The 16,955-nt window shown below is 43.5% G+C and overlaps 1 protein-coding gene across 1 annotated transcript in view; it reads left to right on the top strand.

Moving 5' to 3' along the window:
• The first annotated feature begins 2,508 nt into the window (after window positions 1-2,508).
• The window catches only part of LOC145351837 (A disintegrin and metalloproteinase with thrombospondin motifs 2-like), a 209,759-nt gene continuing 195,312 nt past the window's right edge, over window positions 2,509-16,955 (top strand). Inside the window, exons 1-2 of the mRNA XM_080201523.1 lie at window positions 2,509-2,780; window positions 3,131-3,492. Coding sequence (XP_080057649.1) covers window positions 2,699-2,780; window positions 3,131-3,492 — 444 coding nt within the window. The 5' untranslated portion in view covers window positions 2,509-2,698. The remainder of the gene's footprint in view (window positions 2,781-3,130; window positions 3,493-16,955) is intronic.

Below are 16,955 nucleotides of genomic sequence, written 5' to 3'. Positions count from 1 at the left end.
CAGCACTTCTAGACATTTACCAAATAAACACAAACAATTCCAAGAGGAATTCCCTCACGCATCTTGGGGTACACCCCAAATCTGATAACGGGCAGCCAGGGAACAATGGCCCAGATCCCATTGATACTTAGACTCAAATGAAGACGGCTTTCACGGATATTGTGAGCTGAGCTTGTCTCTTGGTTGCTCCTTTTTGAAATCACTGGGTTTAGAAATTTGATGTTATCCTAAATAAACTCATTTTAGGCGACACTGGATTTAATGATTGTATTTTATTTTCCAAATTCCTAATGTGTAATTTTCCTCCTGAGAAGATAAACAACATTAGCGCAGCCATTCGAAGATTTGGGGGTGTTTCACATATAGATTCTGTAATGTCCTAATTATGATGTGGAGATGCTGGCATTGGACTTGGGTGGGCACAATAAGACATGTCACAACACCAGGTTAAAGTCCAATAGGGACATTTGGTATCACAAGCTTTTGAAGCGTTGCCCCTTCATCACCCACCTGATGAAAAACAAAACACACCTTCTCGTCCCTCCATCATCATTCCTTGGAACTACTCTTTCTGTGACACCCTGATCCTTCATCTCCAACCCTCCACCCCTTTCCCATGGCACCTTCCCACGCAATCACAGAACTTGTTCTTTTACCTCCTCCCTCCTCCATGTCTAAGGGCTCCTTTCAACTAAAGCAACATTTCATTCGCAATTGTTACAATTTGGTCTATTGTATTCACTTCTCCCAGTGCGGTCTTCTCCATATTAGTGAGACAAACGAGGTTGCCTCTTTCTAAAACACCTTTGCTCCACCTGCAGGCATGACCCCAACCTTCCTGTCGCTTGCCATTTCAACTCAGCATCTTGCTGTCATGCTCACATGTCCATCTTGGCTGCCGCAATGTTCCAGTGATGCCCAACGCAAACTGGAAGTACAACACTTCACTTTCTGATCAGACATGTTACATCCTTTTGAAACCAACATTCAGTTCAACAACTTTAGGCTGTGAACTCCACATTTTATTTTTTGGGTGTGTTGCTTTGTCCCAATACAGCCCCATCCCTGCCCCAAAGGGCCACCTGTGCCTTGACCAGTTTTCCTCTCACTGAGCACATTCTGCTATCTTGCATTCACGCCACTGTTAGCACCTTATTTACTTCCTAATGCTACCATTAACACTCTCTCTGTCCTGACATCTTTGTCAATCTCTCCTTAGCCCCGACTTATCCCTGACCTTCTAGTCTGCCCCACCCCCTCTCCAACTATATAATTCATAGACACATAGAAACTAGAAGGAGGATTAGGCCATTTGGCCCTTTCACCCTGCTCTGCCATTCTTTTTGATCATGGCTGATCATCAAATTCAACATCCTGATTTCCCCCTTCCTCCCATATCCCGTGATCCCTTTAGCCCCAACAGCTATATCTATTTTTTTCTTGAAATCAGACATTTTGGCCTCAACTACATTCGGTGGTAGTGAATTTCACACATTCACCATCCTCTGGGTGAGGAAATTTCTCCTCACCTCAGTTCTAAAAGATTTACCCCTTATTCTCAAACTATGACCCTGAGTTCTGGACATCCCCACCATTTTTTCTGAATCTACCCTGTTAGAATTTTATAAGTTTCTATGGGGTTCCCTTTCACTCTTCCAAACTCCAGTAAACACAATCCTAACCAATTTATTCTTTCCTCATATACAGACCTGCCATCCCAGGAATCAGCCATACTTCCTCTATAGCAAGGATATCCTTCCTCAAATAAGGACACTAAAACTACACTCAATACTCCAGGCCTGGCCTCACCAACACCCTATACAATTGCAGCAAAACATCTTTATCCATTACATTTCTCTGCCCTTCAGTTCTGTAGAAGGTCATAGGGATCTAAAATATTAACTGTGTATCTCTGCAGAAATTGCCAGACTTGCTGAGGGTTTTCTGTTTTTCGGAATCTGCAGTATTTTGCTTTGACATAAATCTGGGTTCTAACAAGGTCGTCAAATCCAAATATAATGTAATATGTATGTATTTTTTAAATGGAAATGCTCAATAAACCCAACAGATCTGGCAGCACCTGTGGAGGTTGAAGCATGAGCTTACGTTTCTAGTCCACGTAACTCTTCTTCAGAGCTTCACAGATGCTGCCAGACCTACAGAGCTTTTCCAGCCTCTTCTGTTTTTTTATCCCCCAGATCGGTGTAGTTTTTGGGAGTTCTTTTTGTGGCTTTTTAGGTGACTTCCCCATCAAAACCTAGAGGGAGCCCTTGTTCAGCAGTCTGGAGTGCAAGGAAACAGAATTCTAAACTTCCAACACAAGATCATTCAAATCTTCCACTTCTTCGCAGGATCTAGCTGTACACGTGGTAGAGCCCAAACTGCCTCTTCTCTCTCTCGGTGCAGTGGCCGCAATCTGTCAATCACAGTGACTTCACGTCCCGTGCTTTCAATATTTTTCCCAACCTCCCGGCCCCTGGTTCGCTGCCTCCGATCCAGTGACATCGAGTTAAGGACTGGCTGAATGAGACACTGAGGCAGCGCTGAGCCGGCACCTTCGTCCCCTCTCCACCCACCTCCCTTCCCCAGTGCTAGTCCCCCCCGCCGGTGCTCTGGCACCGCCCGGAGCCGCAGTCTACAGCAGGCGCTCAACTTTAATGCGAAACCCCAACAAGTTTCTGACACTTTGGAGCGTGCGATGGATTACTTCTGTGGAACGCTGTACTTTGCCTTCTTAAGCTTCCTTGGAGCTGACGGCCTTTACCTCGCTCAGTATACAGGTATGTTGATGTATGGGCGTCTTCACTTTCCTGTCTGATCCCCCAACACTTTTTATTTAGAATAGCCACAACAATTCAGGGAGATTTAACCTGGAGACTGCAGTGGCATTTATGTATCTGATGCCGCTGGCTCTTTCGATTATAGCCAGCACTAAGTTTGTTATTGCGAAATTGCTACATTATTGGTACAATTTTACGCATGCTATCAAATTGTTTGTGCAGCCTGTAAAGTTCAAGCTGCTCTGTATAAAAATGTTAAACTTTAACATGTGAACTCCTTTTGATGGGGTAATTACAGAAATCCTTTTGAAAGTTCACCGCATTTTTTTTGCGCCTCTTATCTATTGCAGATTTACTTCAGCACAGATTAGACAACTATGAGCTGATGACTCCAAGCAGCACAGATGTGCAGGGGAGATTTCTCTCCCATGCTGTGTCAGCATCTGGCAAAAGACGGTCTAAAAGGCACAGTGGGAGTTTCCAGCAAGCTCCAGCTGACGGGCAGTTGTATTACAATGTCACGGTGTTCGGACGGCAGTTTCACCTCCGGCTCAAGCTCAACTCCAGGCTGGTGGCACCTGGGGCCACGGTGGAGTGGCAGCAGGACGGGAATGTCACTCGCAAGGAGCCTCTGCGTGCAGACTGCGTCTACTCCGGAGATATCACCGATGTACCGGGGGCTTCGGTCGCCATCAGTAACTGTGATGGGCTGGTAAGCTGCATTCCAGCACGCCTTCCACAACAAACCAACTCCCTCCCCGGACCTCTCCTTTCATGCATTAACCCCTCTCCTGCCGAAACTCCGGTGCACATTGCAGTATAGAATCCCAACAGTGCAAAAAAAAAGGCTATTCGGCCCATCGAATCTGCACCGACCATAATCCCACCCTGGCCCTATCCTCAGTAACCCCACTTATTTACCCTGCTTCCCCTCCTCCTCCCCACACTAAGGGGCAATTTAGTATGGCCAATTCACCAAAGCTATACACCTTTGGACTGTGGGAGGAAACCAGAGTACCCAGAGGAAACCCACCCAGACCCCAGGGGCAGCGGGCAAACTCCACACAGTCCCTCAAGGCCAGAATTGAACCTGGGTCCCTGGCACTGTGAGGCAGCAATGCTAACCACTGTGCCACCATGCCACCCATCTTCAACATCTGATGGCACAATGCACAATTAAAATGATAATCTCACCAATAATACACCATCTTTAAATAGTCTAGAAAATGTGGAGATTAATATAAATGATGAGACTAATGGAGATTTGGATTCTTGCCATTACACAGACTTTTTCAAGTTGATGGTTGATCCTGAAATTTCCTTCTGCCATTCCCAACAAGCATGCACACACTTATCTCCTGGCATCAATTAGCAGATGTGGACTCATTTGACAGAAAACAAAAGTGTTACAGGGAAAAATATAATTTAATGAAGGAATAATAATGTTGATTTTCAATTTAATAGCTGTTGACAAGATTTTTAAAAAGTGAGGCAATTGAATCTAATGTTCAGGACCCGTATCCTTTGAACTTAACATTCCTTAGCTCGTATAGGATCTGACTTGAACTAAGATGTAAAACGAGCATTCTGTATTTGATTATTGATGGCCGTGAACAACCAAGAAATGTTTAATTAACAATCTTTCCTCATAGCTAATGTCCACTATCCCAGATGTCATCCTTCCATCTTCTCCCAAAGCCTTGGCATCTTTCAGAAAGTGTGGTGCCCAGCATTATACACAATACTCCAACAGACAGCTAACCAGTGTTTGTGATGTTTTAATCATGGTTTCTTTGCTTTTGTATTCAACAATCCTATGTACAAAGCCAGGTATCCCATACATTTTAGTTTTATCAATTTGCCTTACCATCTTCAAGGATTTGTAAATTTGCTTCCCAGGTCCCTCTGTTCTTACAACCTGTCAAAATAATTCAATTTAGGGTTATACAGCTGTCCATGTCGGTTCTCCCAAAGTGCATTACTATGCAATTATCTGTAGTAAATTCCATCTGCTATGTATCTTCAGTAGTCTGTCTTCCTGAAGGCTTCTACTGTCCTGCTCAATATTTATTATGTTGCTAGGTTTTGTCATCTATGAATTGCTAATTTGCACTTCATGTACACAGGTGCAAATCATTTTTATTTAATAAATAATGGTCTTAATGCTGACTCTTGGGGAATCCTCTCCTTGGTGTAAAAGACATAGCTTCATCATTAATCTTTGACTGTCATTCTTTAGTCAGTTACATACCCAAGTTATGCTATCCCTTAAGTCCCATATGCTTATAGGTTCTGAATAATTCTGATGTGGTACTTTGTAAAATGCCTTTTATACAACATCCACTGCATTACCTTCCTTCATCAACCCTCCCAAGTCGATGTATACATCCACTGCATCACCTTTATCAACCCTCCCAGTGACTTTGTTGAATAATTCAATCAAGTTAATTGGACACCATGTACCTTTAAATAATGCATGCTGATTGCTCCTATTAATCCATGCTTCTCCCCTCTACCGCAGCTATGTTCGCGGCCAGGTGTCCCTGCAGAAGGAACACGTGGTGTCTGTGGGCACAGTTGAGGCCTTCCATGCCCGTTGGGCACCGCAGGGGCTGAGGTGCATTATAGACCCCGACAATCACATTTTGATTTGACGTGTCTTAAGTCTCCTTTGTACTTTTTGTCTCTGTTCGGGCCATTCCCCCTCCTTTTGGGGAGCCGCCCCCTTTTTCTTTGTCCGAATGTAATTTAAGTTTGTTTACTTGGTTTGACCCGAAAGACATCCTGCTAATGATAGATTGATTTGCCTTAATCGCCAAGTTTTTCTCTTTCCCTCTTTTGCAATTCTCCACTTCTCTGCCACCACTAACATTTTCAAGGCAGGTTGAAACATTGTGATCAGAGCTTCCGTTGCCTCCATCTTTGTTCCTCTGAGCAACCAAAGATGCATCCCATCTAGACTAGGTGATTTGTTAACTTTGACCAATTTTTAAAAAACTACTTTTTCCTTATTTTCCAATTCTCTGTTTTTATCCAGTTCAATGTCTCTGCCATGCCCCTCCCAAAAAAAGCAGTATGTTGCAATAAAATATTTATTTTCTTTTGTGTGACTCAGTCACCAAGACCATTCCCTCTTTTGTCCATGGTTGGCCTCACCATTCTTTTAATTATCCTTTTACTTTTCATAAAGCATTTTTTGTTTTACCTCAATCATTTATTTCACTCTGTCTTTGATCTCCTTCTATCCTTTACATTTTCCCCCAGTACTGTCTGTATCCTGTTTGATTTTCAGCTCTATTCTGGTATAGACAATTTGTCGTAAGCCCTTTTCTCCTTTATTTTACCTTCTATCCCCTTTGTCATCCAGAGGGTTCTGGTGTTGGAAGCTCCAGTGCCCCATGTTTCCCCTTTAAGTACAAGTATGCTTAGTTTGTGCTCATAGCATCTCTACTGTTACTCATTTACTGTTTTCCCATCTTTGTTTCCAGTCCAGTTGAGCTAGATCCTTTCTCAATTCTCTGAAATTGGCTCTTTCATTTGGATATTTTCACCTGTGATTTTCTTTATCCTTTTCCATTGGTCCTTTAAAATTATAACCCAGATGTTTCCCACTGAAACAAACTCCACTTGTCCAATTCATTCCCCAGAATCAAATCCACCACTGAATCATTCTTGCTAGGCTCGAAACATGTTGATTTGAACAAGTTCTTCTGGGCACATTTCAGAAATTCAGCACCCTTCCTTTTCTTTTATCCTCTTTAGTTACCCACACACAGGTGGGAAAATACTTTACTTTTTTTTGCATTTTGAAGCTTGCTTATACATTTCTACAACTACCTCTATTTTGTTACTGGGAATCTATAGTGAACATCCAACAATGTAATTTTTCTGTTCCTTAATTCTAATTAAATAGGTTCAGTCTTTGAACCTTGTTGTGAATTATTCTCCTGCGGAACTTTAATATTCTCAGTCAATTCTGTCACCCAACTTCCTACCTCCTAAAATTCCTTATCTCTCCTGAATACATTGTTGCCAGGAATGTTTATGTCCCTTACCTACTCATGTTTAAAAGCCAGGCCTCCGTTATATGGTAACCCCATTTTGCCATTTGCACCTGTACCCAGCAAGCTTGTTTGTAACACTTTGCGTTAACACGATATGCAATCTGACATCAAGATAATTGGCTTGGCTTTCATCTAATTACTGCTCTGCCCACACTACATTTGGGGCACGTAGTGGTGGGAATGTCACTGGACTAGTAGTCCAAAGGTCCAGACTACCCTGAGGACCTAGGTTCAAATCTCACCACACTGCTGGTGGATTTTAAATTCGATTAATAAACCTGGAATATAAAGCTAGTTCAGTAGGTTGTTGTAATATGCTCTTAAAATACTACCATGTTGCTATCCCTTGAATGTATATTACCATATTCTCAAACTTTCTATACTTATGTTCACATGTGCCCAGAATTAAAATGCAATGTATTTGCGCAATCCCTTAATGAGTGATTAGCACCTTTTACACCATTTTAACAAAAACAACAATTAAACCACTGTCAACTGTTGTAAAAAAAAAAAATCTTTCCAGTTCACTTTCATTGAGGGAAGGAAATCTGCTGTCCCCTCCTGGTCTGCATGTGATTCCAGATCCAAAGTATTGTTGTTAACTCTTCATCATCCTCTGACATGGCCAATCAAGCCACCAGTTCAAGGATTATTAGGGATGGGTAACAGATGCTGACCTTATCAGCAATGTCCACATCGCATGAAACAATAAAGAGAAAGTTATTTGTCCTGTCACTGTTTGTACCGCCTTCTCTGCATGTTGTCCCTCCATTCTGCTGCTGCATCCTGGTACTGCCTTCCAAATTAGCTTAAACTCTCCCCTTCACTACAAGTTAACCTCCGCATGAAGACATTAGTTGTGAACCTGTTCAGGTGTAACTACCTGACCTGTCAGTTCCAGAATTGATCCCAATGCCCCAGGAATCTGAAGTCCTCACTTATTTACCCATCCATTTAACAGTGCAACTTTTTTTGTTTCTGTGCTTGCCAGCACATGACCCTGGGAGTAATGGAGAGATTACTATTTCTGAGGTCCTCTTCTCCTGGAATTCTGCCGGTAGGGTTTCAACACCTTTGGTTCCCACATACACAGTGATTTTGTCTGGCTATTCCTCTTCCTCCTACAGAATGTTCCGTGCCTGTTCAGTGATATCCAAGGAGGTGACATTCAGGGAGATTTGGGATTAAAGCCGGCTGTTGCAGAAACGCTTGCATCCCTTCCACAACCCTGCCCCCCACTCCACCTGGCAACTGATACTGGTACCATGGTACCAGTTTTTGACAGCACCTCACTCCCGGGTTGTAATCACCCTCATTGTTGTTCATCTTTGAATACTACATATCAGCCTGTTCTTCCTAGTCTGCCTGGTAGTCACACATTCTCTCTGTGGCAGTGATCACCTCCTGAAATGTGCTATCCACAGAACTCTTGCACATTCATGTCCAGTTGTAATGCCTGTCGAGCTGAAAAATTTAAGTCTTTGGTAGAGTTTGTCAGTTAGTCCGACTCCTTTACTTTTTCCTCATAGCCCTGTAATATTTTCCCCCTTGAAGCATTTAACCTGCATTGTTTGCTAACAGTTATATCAATTTTCTTGTTTTAGCTTTCATGCTATTTCACTGCACAGCAAACACTAAATCTCTGACCATGAAAGGCACAATTCCGTAAATTAAGTATGCTAACTATCAAGAATATCAACCAATAATCTAAATACTTCCTAGTAGGTTACTCGCTCTTCTCCACACTCTGTGCTGACTATAATGTCACTTGTTGAGATTTTCCGCTCTGCCTGATATGAGTTCTATTCTCCCAATAGTCTCAGCTGTTGTTGGTTCTCAGGCACTGCTTAAATCTGGTCTTGCAGAGAGGGCTAATTGAAAGTGTGGTAGGACAGGAAAGCATTCTCTTTGCAGGTGCTTACCAGGCTATTTGTTTTACTGTGATACTGCACCCCCTGTTCCTTTGATAATAGCATCTTGTCATTCTGGGCTCTGAAGTTATTTTCTACCAATATTTATTAAGTAGCTAGACCACTTCCAATAATTAAGATTAGTAAACGAGACATGAAAATTGAGACTGGGTAGATTTAAGTGAAGTTGAGGTGAATGAGTATAAAATTTGAGTGCAGCACTTTGGTTATGTAGATCATCTTGTGTGTTGGATTTAACTTTTTGCACACTGAAGTGAGATGAAAATTTGAAAGATCTCTGCATGTGGCAGGAATAATTCCTCAGTGTTTTGATCCTTTAATCTGATTTCAAACATGCACCTATTTGTATGCTTATTTTATGCTGGTTTGAAATCCAGCATAATCTCATTTATAAACCCTTCCTGAAAATTGTCGGAGTTGTTGAGTAGATTGATTCCGATATAAAACCATCGAAACCGCACAGTGCAGAAAGAGACCATGTGGCCCATCGAGTTTGCACCAATCACAATCCCACCCAGGCCCTATCCCCATAACCCCACTTAGTTACCCTGCAAACCCCCTGACACTAAGGGGCAATTTAGCATGGCCAATCCACCTCACCTAGTCTGGAATAATGGTGGTCAGTGACCTTGATATAAGGGATGGCGAAGAAAATGGCTCAAGACAGGACTTGTCATTCCAGCGGAGAAGGTAAGAGACAACGACCAGAATTTTACTGGCACCTTTGCCCCAGAATTGGGGCAGGCCGGGCTTGCAGAATGGCATTCTCCATTGACCTCTGGTGGGATCTTACACCTCACCCGCCCAAGACCCATAAAATTATGGCAGCTGTGACCATCACTGACCTGAGAAGTTTTGTTTACTCTTGTTACTGTTTCAAATCTGAGTGTAACCAGCATTGACGTCTGGAATGCAAGCATATTGCAAAAATGTGCCAATTATTTTTTTTTAATAGAATTGACAATGGTGTGGTTCAGAAATTCAACTTTTTTGGTACTTTCAATTAGCTTATCTGCTTTCAGACACAAAAGGAACAGTTTGCTATGATGCATTCAGGTGCTCCAGAGCCTCCAAGGTGAGGTCTTGAGCTAAAAAGCTCGTGAAGTCTATGTTTAGTGCAATACGCCAGCGTGTTTATGGAATTGAAGCTTTTACTAGGAATGGCTGCCTAGAAGCTCGTTAGGATTGATACTTAAATTGTCTTCTAGAACTTATTTAAGAGGCTGCAGGATATTTTGCTGCTAGCCCTTATCCTGTTGTCCTCTTGTAACAGCAACTGGATAAATAAACCACTGTAGAGGATTTTGGCATTCCCAAATGCTGTACACAACATCTTTCATTGGTCATTTACTGCTGCAGCTTTGAAGTGGACTTGGTTTTGTATTTTCATGGGATGCAGTGGTCCCTGGCTAGCATTTATTGCCTAATTGCTCTTGAGCATGTTATGATGAACCACCTTCTTGAACCACAGCAGTCCATCTGTTGTAGGTACACTTCAGTTCCAGGATATTGACCCAGTGACAGTGAAGGAATGGCAGTATAGTTCCAAGTCAGATGGTGTGTGGATTGGAGGGGGACTTGCAGGTAATGACATTCCCATGTCTGCAGCAGCCCTTGTGACAAGGTTCAGAAGGTGCTGTCAAATGATCCTTGGTGAGTTGCCACAATGTACTTTGTAGAAAGTACACTCTCCTGCCAGTGTGCACTGTGGTGAAGGGGTGAAAGTTAAGGTGATGAAGGGGATCCTGATCAAATGGGCTGCTTCGTTCTGGAAAATGTGGAGCTTCTAGAGTGTTGTTGGAGCTGTATTCGTTTTGAGTGGAGATTATCCTATCACACTCCTGACTTGTGCCTTGTTGATAATTGGGCTTTGGGGAATCAGGAGATGAGTTACTGGCAGAAGTCTCAGTTTCTGATCTGCTCTTGTAACCATCATTTCTATACAGGCTGGTCCAGTTAAATTTTTGGTCAATAAAAGTCCTAGGATGTTGATACTGGGGGTTTCAGTGGTGAATTCCCATGTTGATGGGAGATGGCTTGATTCTCTTTTGTTGGAGATGGCCATTGCCTGGCACTTGGATGGCATGAATAGGAGGCAGAGAGTGGGGGTCAACGGGTGCTATTTGGATTGGCGGATGGTGACTAGTGGAGTGCCCCAGGGGTCGGTGCTGGGGCCTCAGCTTTTTACCATTTTATATAGATGATCTGGAGGAGGGAACCGAGTGTAGGGTGTCGAAATTTGCTGATGACACCAAGATTGGGGGAACGGCAAATTGTGCGGAGGGTGTGGAGAGTCTGCAGAAGGATCTAGATAGGCTGGGCGAATGGGCCAGGAAATGGCAAATGGAATTTAAAGTTGGCAAGTGTGAGGTGGTTCACTTTGGTAGGAAGAATGGTAGGAAGGACTATTACTTACGGGGCGAAAAACTGCAGCAGGCGACGGTGCAGAGGGACCTCGGGGTCCTTGTGCATGAGTCGCAAAAACCCAGCTTGCAGGTGCAGCAGGTGGTCAGGAAGGCGAGTGGGATGCTGGCCTTCATAGCGAGGGGGATTGAATATAAAGGAAGGGAGGTCTTGCTGCAGCTGTGTAGGGCATTGGTGAGGCCGCAGCTGGAGTACTGTGTGCAGTTTTGGGCGCCGCACCTGCGCAAAGATATTTTGGCCTTGGAGGGAGTGCAGAGGAGGTTTACTAGGCTGATACCGGAGTTGAGGGGGTTGAGCTATGAGGAGAGGCTGAATAAACTAGGCTTGTACTCGTTAGAGTTTAGAAGAATGAGGGGAGATCTCATTGAGACGTATAAGATGATGAATGGGATGGACAGGATAGAAGTGGAGAGACTCTTCCCGCTCAAAAAAGACAGTAGGACTAGGGGGCACAGCCTCAAGATAAAAGGGGGGCAGTTTAGAACGGAGTTGAGGAGGAACTTCTTCACTCAAAGGGTGGTGAATCTCTGGAATTCTCTGCCCGTTGAAGTGGTGGAGGCTGCCTCGCTAAATATTTTTAAGACGCGGGTTGATGGGTTTTTGATAAGAGAGGGGATTAAGGGTTATGGGGAGAGGGCGGGAAAGTGGAACTGAGCCACGACAGATCAGCCATGATCTTATTGAATGGCGGGGCAGGCTCGAAGGGCTAGATGGCCTACTCCTGCTCCTATTTCTTATGTTCTTATGAATATAACACATAAGCTGATGCCTGAGTAGTATCTGATCTGGTTGCATATGGGCACGGACTGCTTCAGTACCTGAGGAGTTGTGAATAGTGCTAAATATTGTACAAATATTTCCAGTTCCGACCTCCTTTTTGCAGGGAAGATCATTCATGAAGCTATTGAAGATGGTTGGTCTTAGGTCACTATTCTGAGTATCTCTTGCAGTGATGCCCTGGAACTGAAATGATTGACCCCCAACAACCACAACCATTTTTTTTCTCTGCTATGTGTGATTCAAGCATTGGTGAGTTTCCCCCAATATCCATTGACCTCCATTTTGACATGGCTTATTGATGCCACACCCAATCAAATTCTGCTTTGATGCCAAGCACAAGACCACAATGAGATCTGGAGCTGAATCATGACAGAATCAAAACTGGTGAAACAAATTGGGAGATTTTCTGGGACACTTGTCAAAGTTTCAACACCATCAACAATTGTTTTGGAAATTGTCTTCAAACTTCATCCAAAAACAGTAACTGCTATGCTGCTGTATCCTATTGAACACCTTGCAGGCAGCATCCGGAGAAAGAGTCGTCTTAGTCATCGACATCTTGCTATAGATCCACCTTGATTTGCAGAAGGAATGTGAGAAGGACGTGAGCCAGGCAGAAGAATATCAGTTGCTGAAGAGATGGGGACAAAAGGGCGAGATGGACTCTTACTTCCTGTGGTTACAGGAATCCTCTGCTGACCTTTCTCCAATGCTGCATCTGAGTAAGTGCGTACCCTCTCAGTCCCCAGAATCTGCTTCTGTCTCAACACATTGCCCACCTTCAGTGGGTATGTGGAACCTTCATGTAGTTCCTCCAGACAGTTTATGTCTAATCGGCACGTATGCGAAACTTGCAGGTGTCTCCGTTCAAGCAGCTGCAGGCAAGACTAAATTATGTAATTAGCAATTCAGATTTACCAAACGTTCAGACACGTCTCACGGCAACAATTTAGAACCTGTTTTCAACCCTTTACCCAAGATATCTCCAGAGTTGTTGATTTAAAGGGCAATTGTCAAGCCCATAAATGGCTGTTGTAGTAAAGCTAACAAAATGGAAATGTCATAGCTGACCTGATGTTGTTGATGGCAGCATTTAAAAATGCCTTGTATGTGTAATGCACCCTGGAGGATTCTAGCAGGTTTACTAAAGGTATCTGTCCAGACACCCCAGATTTCACACTATTATAGAGCTTTGACTTTTTAAGTGCAACAAAGTGGATATGGACCAGCACTGAGTCCTTCATGAACCTATTGGCATTATACAGGCATGGAACACAGCTGGGGAGGGAGGCTCCTCCCAGTGTAAAATAAACATTACAGATGAAGAACAGCAAGTTAACCAGCCACAACTACAGGAAAAAAAACTAACACTGCATTGTAGGGCAGCATGGTGGCACGTTGGTTTGCACTTGTGGTTCACACTGTTGTTCCACATTGCCAGGGGCCCGAGTTCAATTCCTGGCTTGGGTCACTGTTTGTGCAGAGTCTGCACATCCTCCCCATGTTTGCGTGGGTTTCCTCCAGGTGCTGTGGTTCCACTCTTCTCCCTCCCCCTGTCCCAGTCCGAAAGACATGCTGGTTAGATGCACTGGCCATGCTAAGTGTGCCCAAACAGGTGCTGGAGTGTGGCAACTAGGAATTTTCACAATAACTTCATTGCTTCGTTAACTTAATATAAGCCTACTTGTGACACTAATAAATAAATTTTGTATTGTTGCTGTTCTTAATATTAAAGATTCATGTGTATGTATCAGACAATATTTGTAACCAGACACCAACAAAGGGTGTTATCATTTTGTCTGTGATTAGTAATTAGTCAATATTGAAAGGGGAAATAATATCATGCATGTCTGAGAAGGATGTTAAGGTGGGGTGGGGGCAGTGGTGAGGAAGAATAAAAGACCCAGAAACAGGAGAAGCAGAGGGCCCATGATTTCTCTCCCTGGCTCTGTTGAAACTGCAATGGCCTAGAGTTGATCAGTTACACTTGGACACTTGATCTTTGGTTGTGCCTACTGTCCCAAGATGATGAGGGTTGGGGCAACTCCACCCCCTACGCAAATGAATCTACATAATTTATCTTCTCTTTTTTCAAGAGTAAAATGAAGGAAAAATGTCCCAGAATTGGCTGAGATCCCCTGATTCAAATGGTACCAGATGTTCTCAGTCACTGCATTTGATTGGGCAACTAAGGACATGAGTGCCAAATCAGAATAATTGATGAGGGCTTGTTATAGGACTTTTCTCACTTATAGCAAATCGTGGCAGTAGAATCTCAGCAGTTAGCCCCACTGCTTCACAGTGCCAGGGACCTGGGTTCAATTCCTGGCTTGGGTCACTGTCTGTGTGAAACCTGTACATTCTCCCTGTGTCTGCATGGATTTCCTTCGGGTGCTCCGGTTTCCCCTGCACAGTTCGAAAGATGAGCTGGTTAGGTGCATTGGCTATGCTAAGTATTCCCTCAGTGTATCCAAACAGGCGCTGGAGTGTGGCAACTACAGGATTTTCACAGTAACTTCATTGCCGTATTAATGTAAGCCTACTTATGACACTAATAAATAAGCTTTATGTTAAATAGTTAGTTTTTACAGGCTGCTGATGTGCTTTTGGGTTAATTTTTTATGGTAATGTTAGCTGCTTTATTTACTTCTGGCAAGTCCTGGAGTGTGTATGTGAGGAGGCTTTGTGATGACTGGGGTTAGTATGATGTTAAAAGATGGGTGTGGTGCTTGGCCTGTGTTGAGGCTGTAATATAAGTGAAAGGAGCAGCTGCAGCAGGGAATGCTGCCAGAAGGGGAGAATAGAACAGGAAACCTTACACCATTTGTGTCATTAGGATCTGCATAATTGTACCTGATCCTTCAGGAGGTTCGGGAGGATCCTTCAGAGAGCTTAGTCTTATTTTGAGCAATGCTTGAAACCCGGCACCAATGCATGGCATTACTCGTTGCTTTTAAGGCATTGTTGCTCTCAATATTTATGCATTATGGCCAAAAGTAATCGCAGCCAATTTATTTTGCACAATCCCACCAAGCAAGTCATTTTTTTGTTAAACTGGAGGACGTCATTATCTGTCCCATTTGAAGTTGCCAAGTAAAAGGAAAGAGCTGTGAGATTTTCATTTAATGGACATCCTCAGAGGTGAGGAATTGTTGACAGCAGTGTGCACTTCCAATGACTAAATAGCAATGCACTATGACAGTCTGTGCTTTCAGTCTTAAGTAACTACCTCGTAGGTGACCTCAGGCAGGGTATCATGCAGATCTGTGTCCAGTTACCTGGCAGTAATTGTGATGCACTCAGAGTACCAGATATTAATCTCCTTCCTCTTTCACCTGGGCTATCGGTAATCAGGATGACTGCTTGGGGAGAAAGAGAATATCTGGCCACCTTCCTCATGACTTCTGTCAGGAGCCAGAGCACGCTTATTTGAGCAGTAATTGCAGCCAAGTCTTCATCAGAGTTCTGATAGAGCAGACCATGATAGAGTAGGCCATGCTATTTTAAACAGATTTGCTGTCCGGACAAATTTTAGAGGTACAAAAGAACATAGTGCAAGAGTACTTGACACTCTTGAAGCTGCTATTCACACACTCCTTTATGCTTTGAAGGCAAAGGTGATACTACACTCTGGAGCCAAGATGGCAGCAGTATGAGCTCCCAAATAAAATTTCAAAGTTGTCATTAGGGGCGCCCTCGATGGGTTCATTGGAGCTGATCACTCGCTTAATGGTTGATAGTAGACTCTTGATGGCTTGTGTGAAGACACCACACAAGTTAGAACAGGATTCATAGAATCCCTACAATGCAGAAGGATTCAGCTCATCAAGTCTGTACTGATCACAATCCCACCCAAGCCCTAACACTGTTACCCCATGTATTTACCCAGCTAATCCCCTGGCACTAAGGGGCAATTTTGCATGGCCAATGAATCTAACCTGCACATCTTTTAGACTGTGGAAGGAAGCTGGAGGAAACCCATCCAGACGTTGGGAGAATGTGAAAACTCTACACACAGTTACCCGAGGCTGGAATTGAACCCGGGTCCCTGGCGCTGTGAGACAGCAGTGCTAATCACTATGCCACCAAGTCGCCTTGGATCCCTCCACCTCTATGACATAGGGTAGATTTTTCCACTACCAGCAGCAGCCGGAAGCATGGTGGGCAGGGAAACTTAATTTGGCATGATCTGAGTGGAGAAGGATGGAGTAGCAGCTAGGCAATGTTGGTAGGGTGAGGTGCCTGTGGGGATGTGACTTCCTGTCTTCGCCCATTGCAGGATTTGGTGAGCTTGTTGACTGCGCATCCACAATGAGCTGACCAGCACAAGATCCAACTTACACGCCCGCTATCAAACTTGGATTTCAGAATGTGCAAGTTGGGCTGGTGCATCTATACACCATTCCAACGTGAAGAATGGAATGAAACAGAACTGTGTCCTAGATCCACTTTTGTATTGTCTTTGCCATTCTCCTGATCATTGCCTTCTCTGCGGGTATGACAGGAATTTACCTGCATACCCAGTTTTCATGATGCTTGCACCTTGGCGAATATTTGCTCGAGTCGTTGGGGAGGGTTTTGGCTAGAATGGCAGGGGGATGGAAACCTAGCATAGTAACAAAGGAAAGTGAATCAAGGATGGTAATAAAAGAAAGAACATTAAAATGTAATCGAGGACAGAGGCAAATAGAGCTACAGTATAAAGAAAAGATAGGATGATTAATATGGCAAGAAGGCAAACTTAGAGGCTTTGTACCTTAATACACGAAGCATTTGGAATTAGGTAGATGAACTGATGGAGCAAATTGGGGTAACTGGCCTTGATTTCATGGTTAAAAGGAGATCAAAACTGGGAACTTTAAATTCAGGTTTATATGATCTTTTGTAAATACAGGAGGGAAGGAAAAGTTTGTGAGGTAGCATTGTTAATGAGAGATGAGCACCTCTACTTTCTCAGATGACAAAGGAAATTTGGC

This window comes from Carcharhinus amblyrhynchos, chromosome 13, assembly GCF_965287045.1.
Source record: "Carcharhinus amblyrhynchos chromosome 13, sCarAmb.v2.hapA, whole genome shotgun sequence".
NCBI classification, from domain to species: domain Eukaryota; kingdom Metazoa; phylum Chordata; class Chondrichthyes; order Carcharhiniformes; family Carcharhinidae; genus Carcharhinus; species Carcharhinus amblyrhynchos.
Note: the sequence above shows the minus strand (reverse complement) of the source record. Positions and strands in the feature narration are given on the sequence as shown.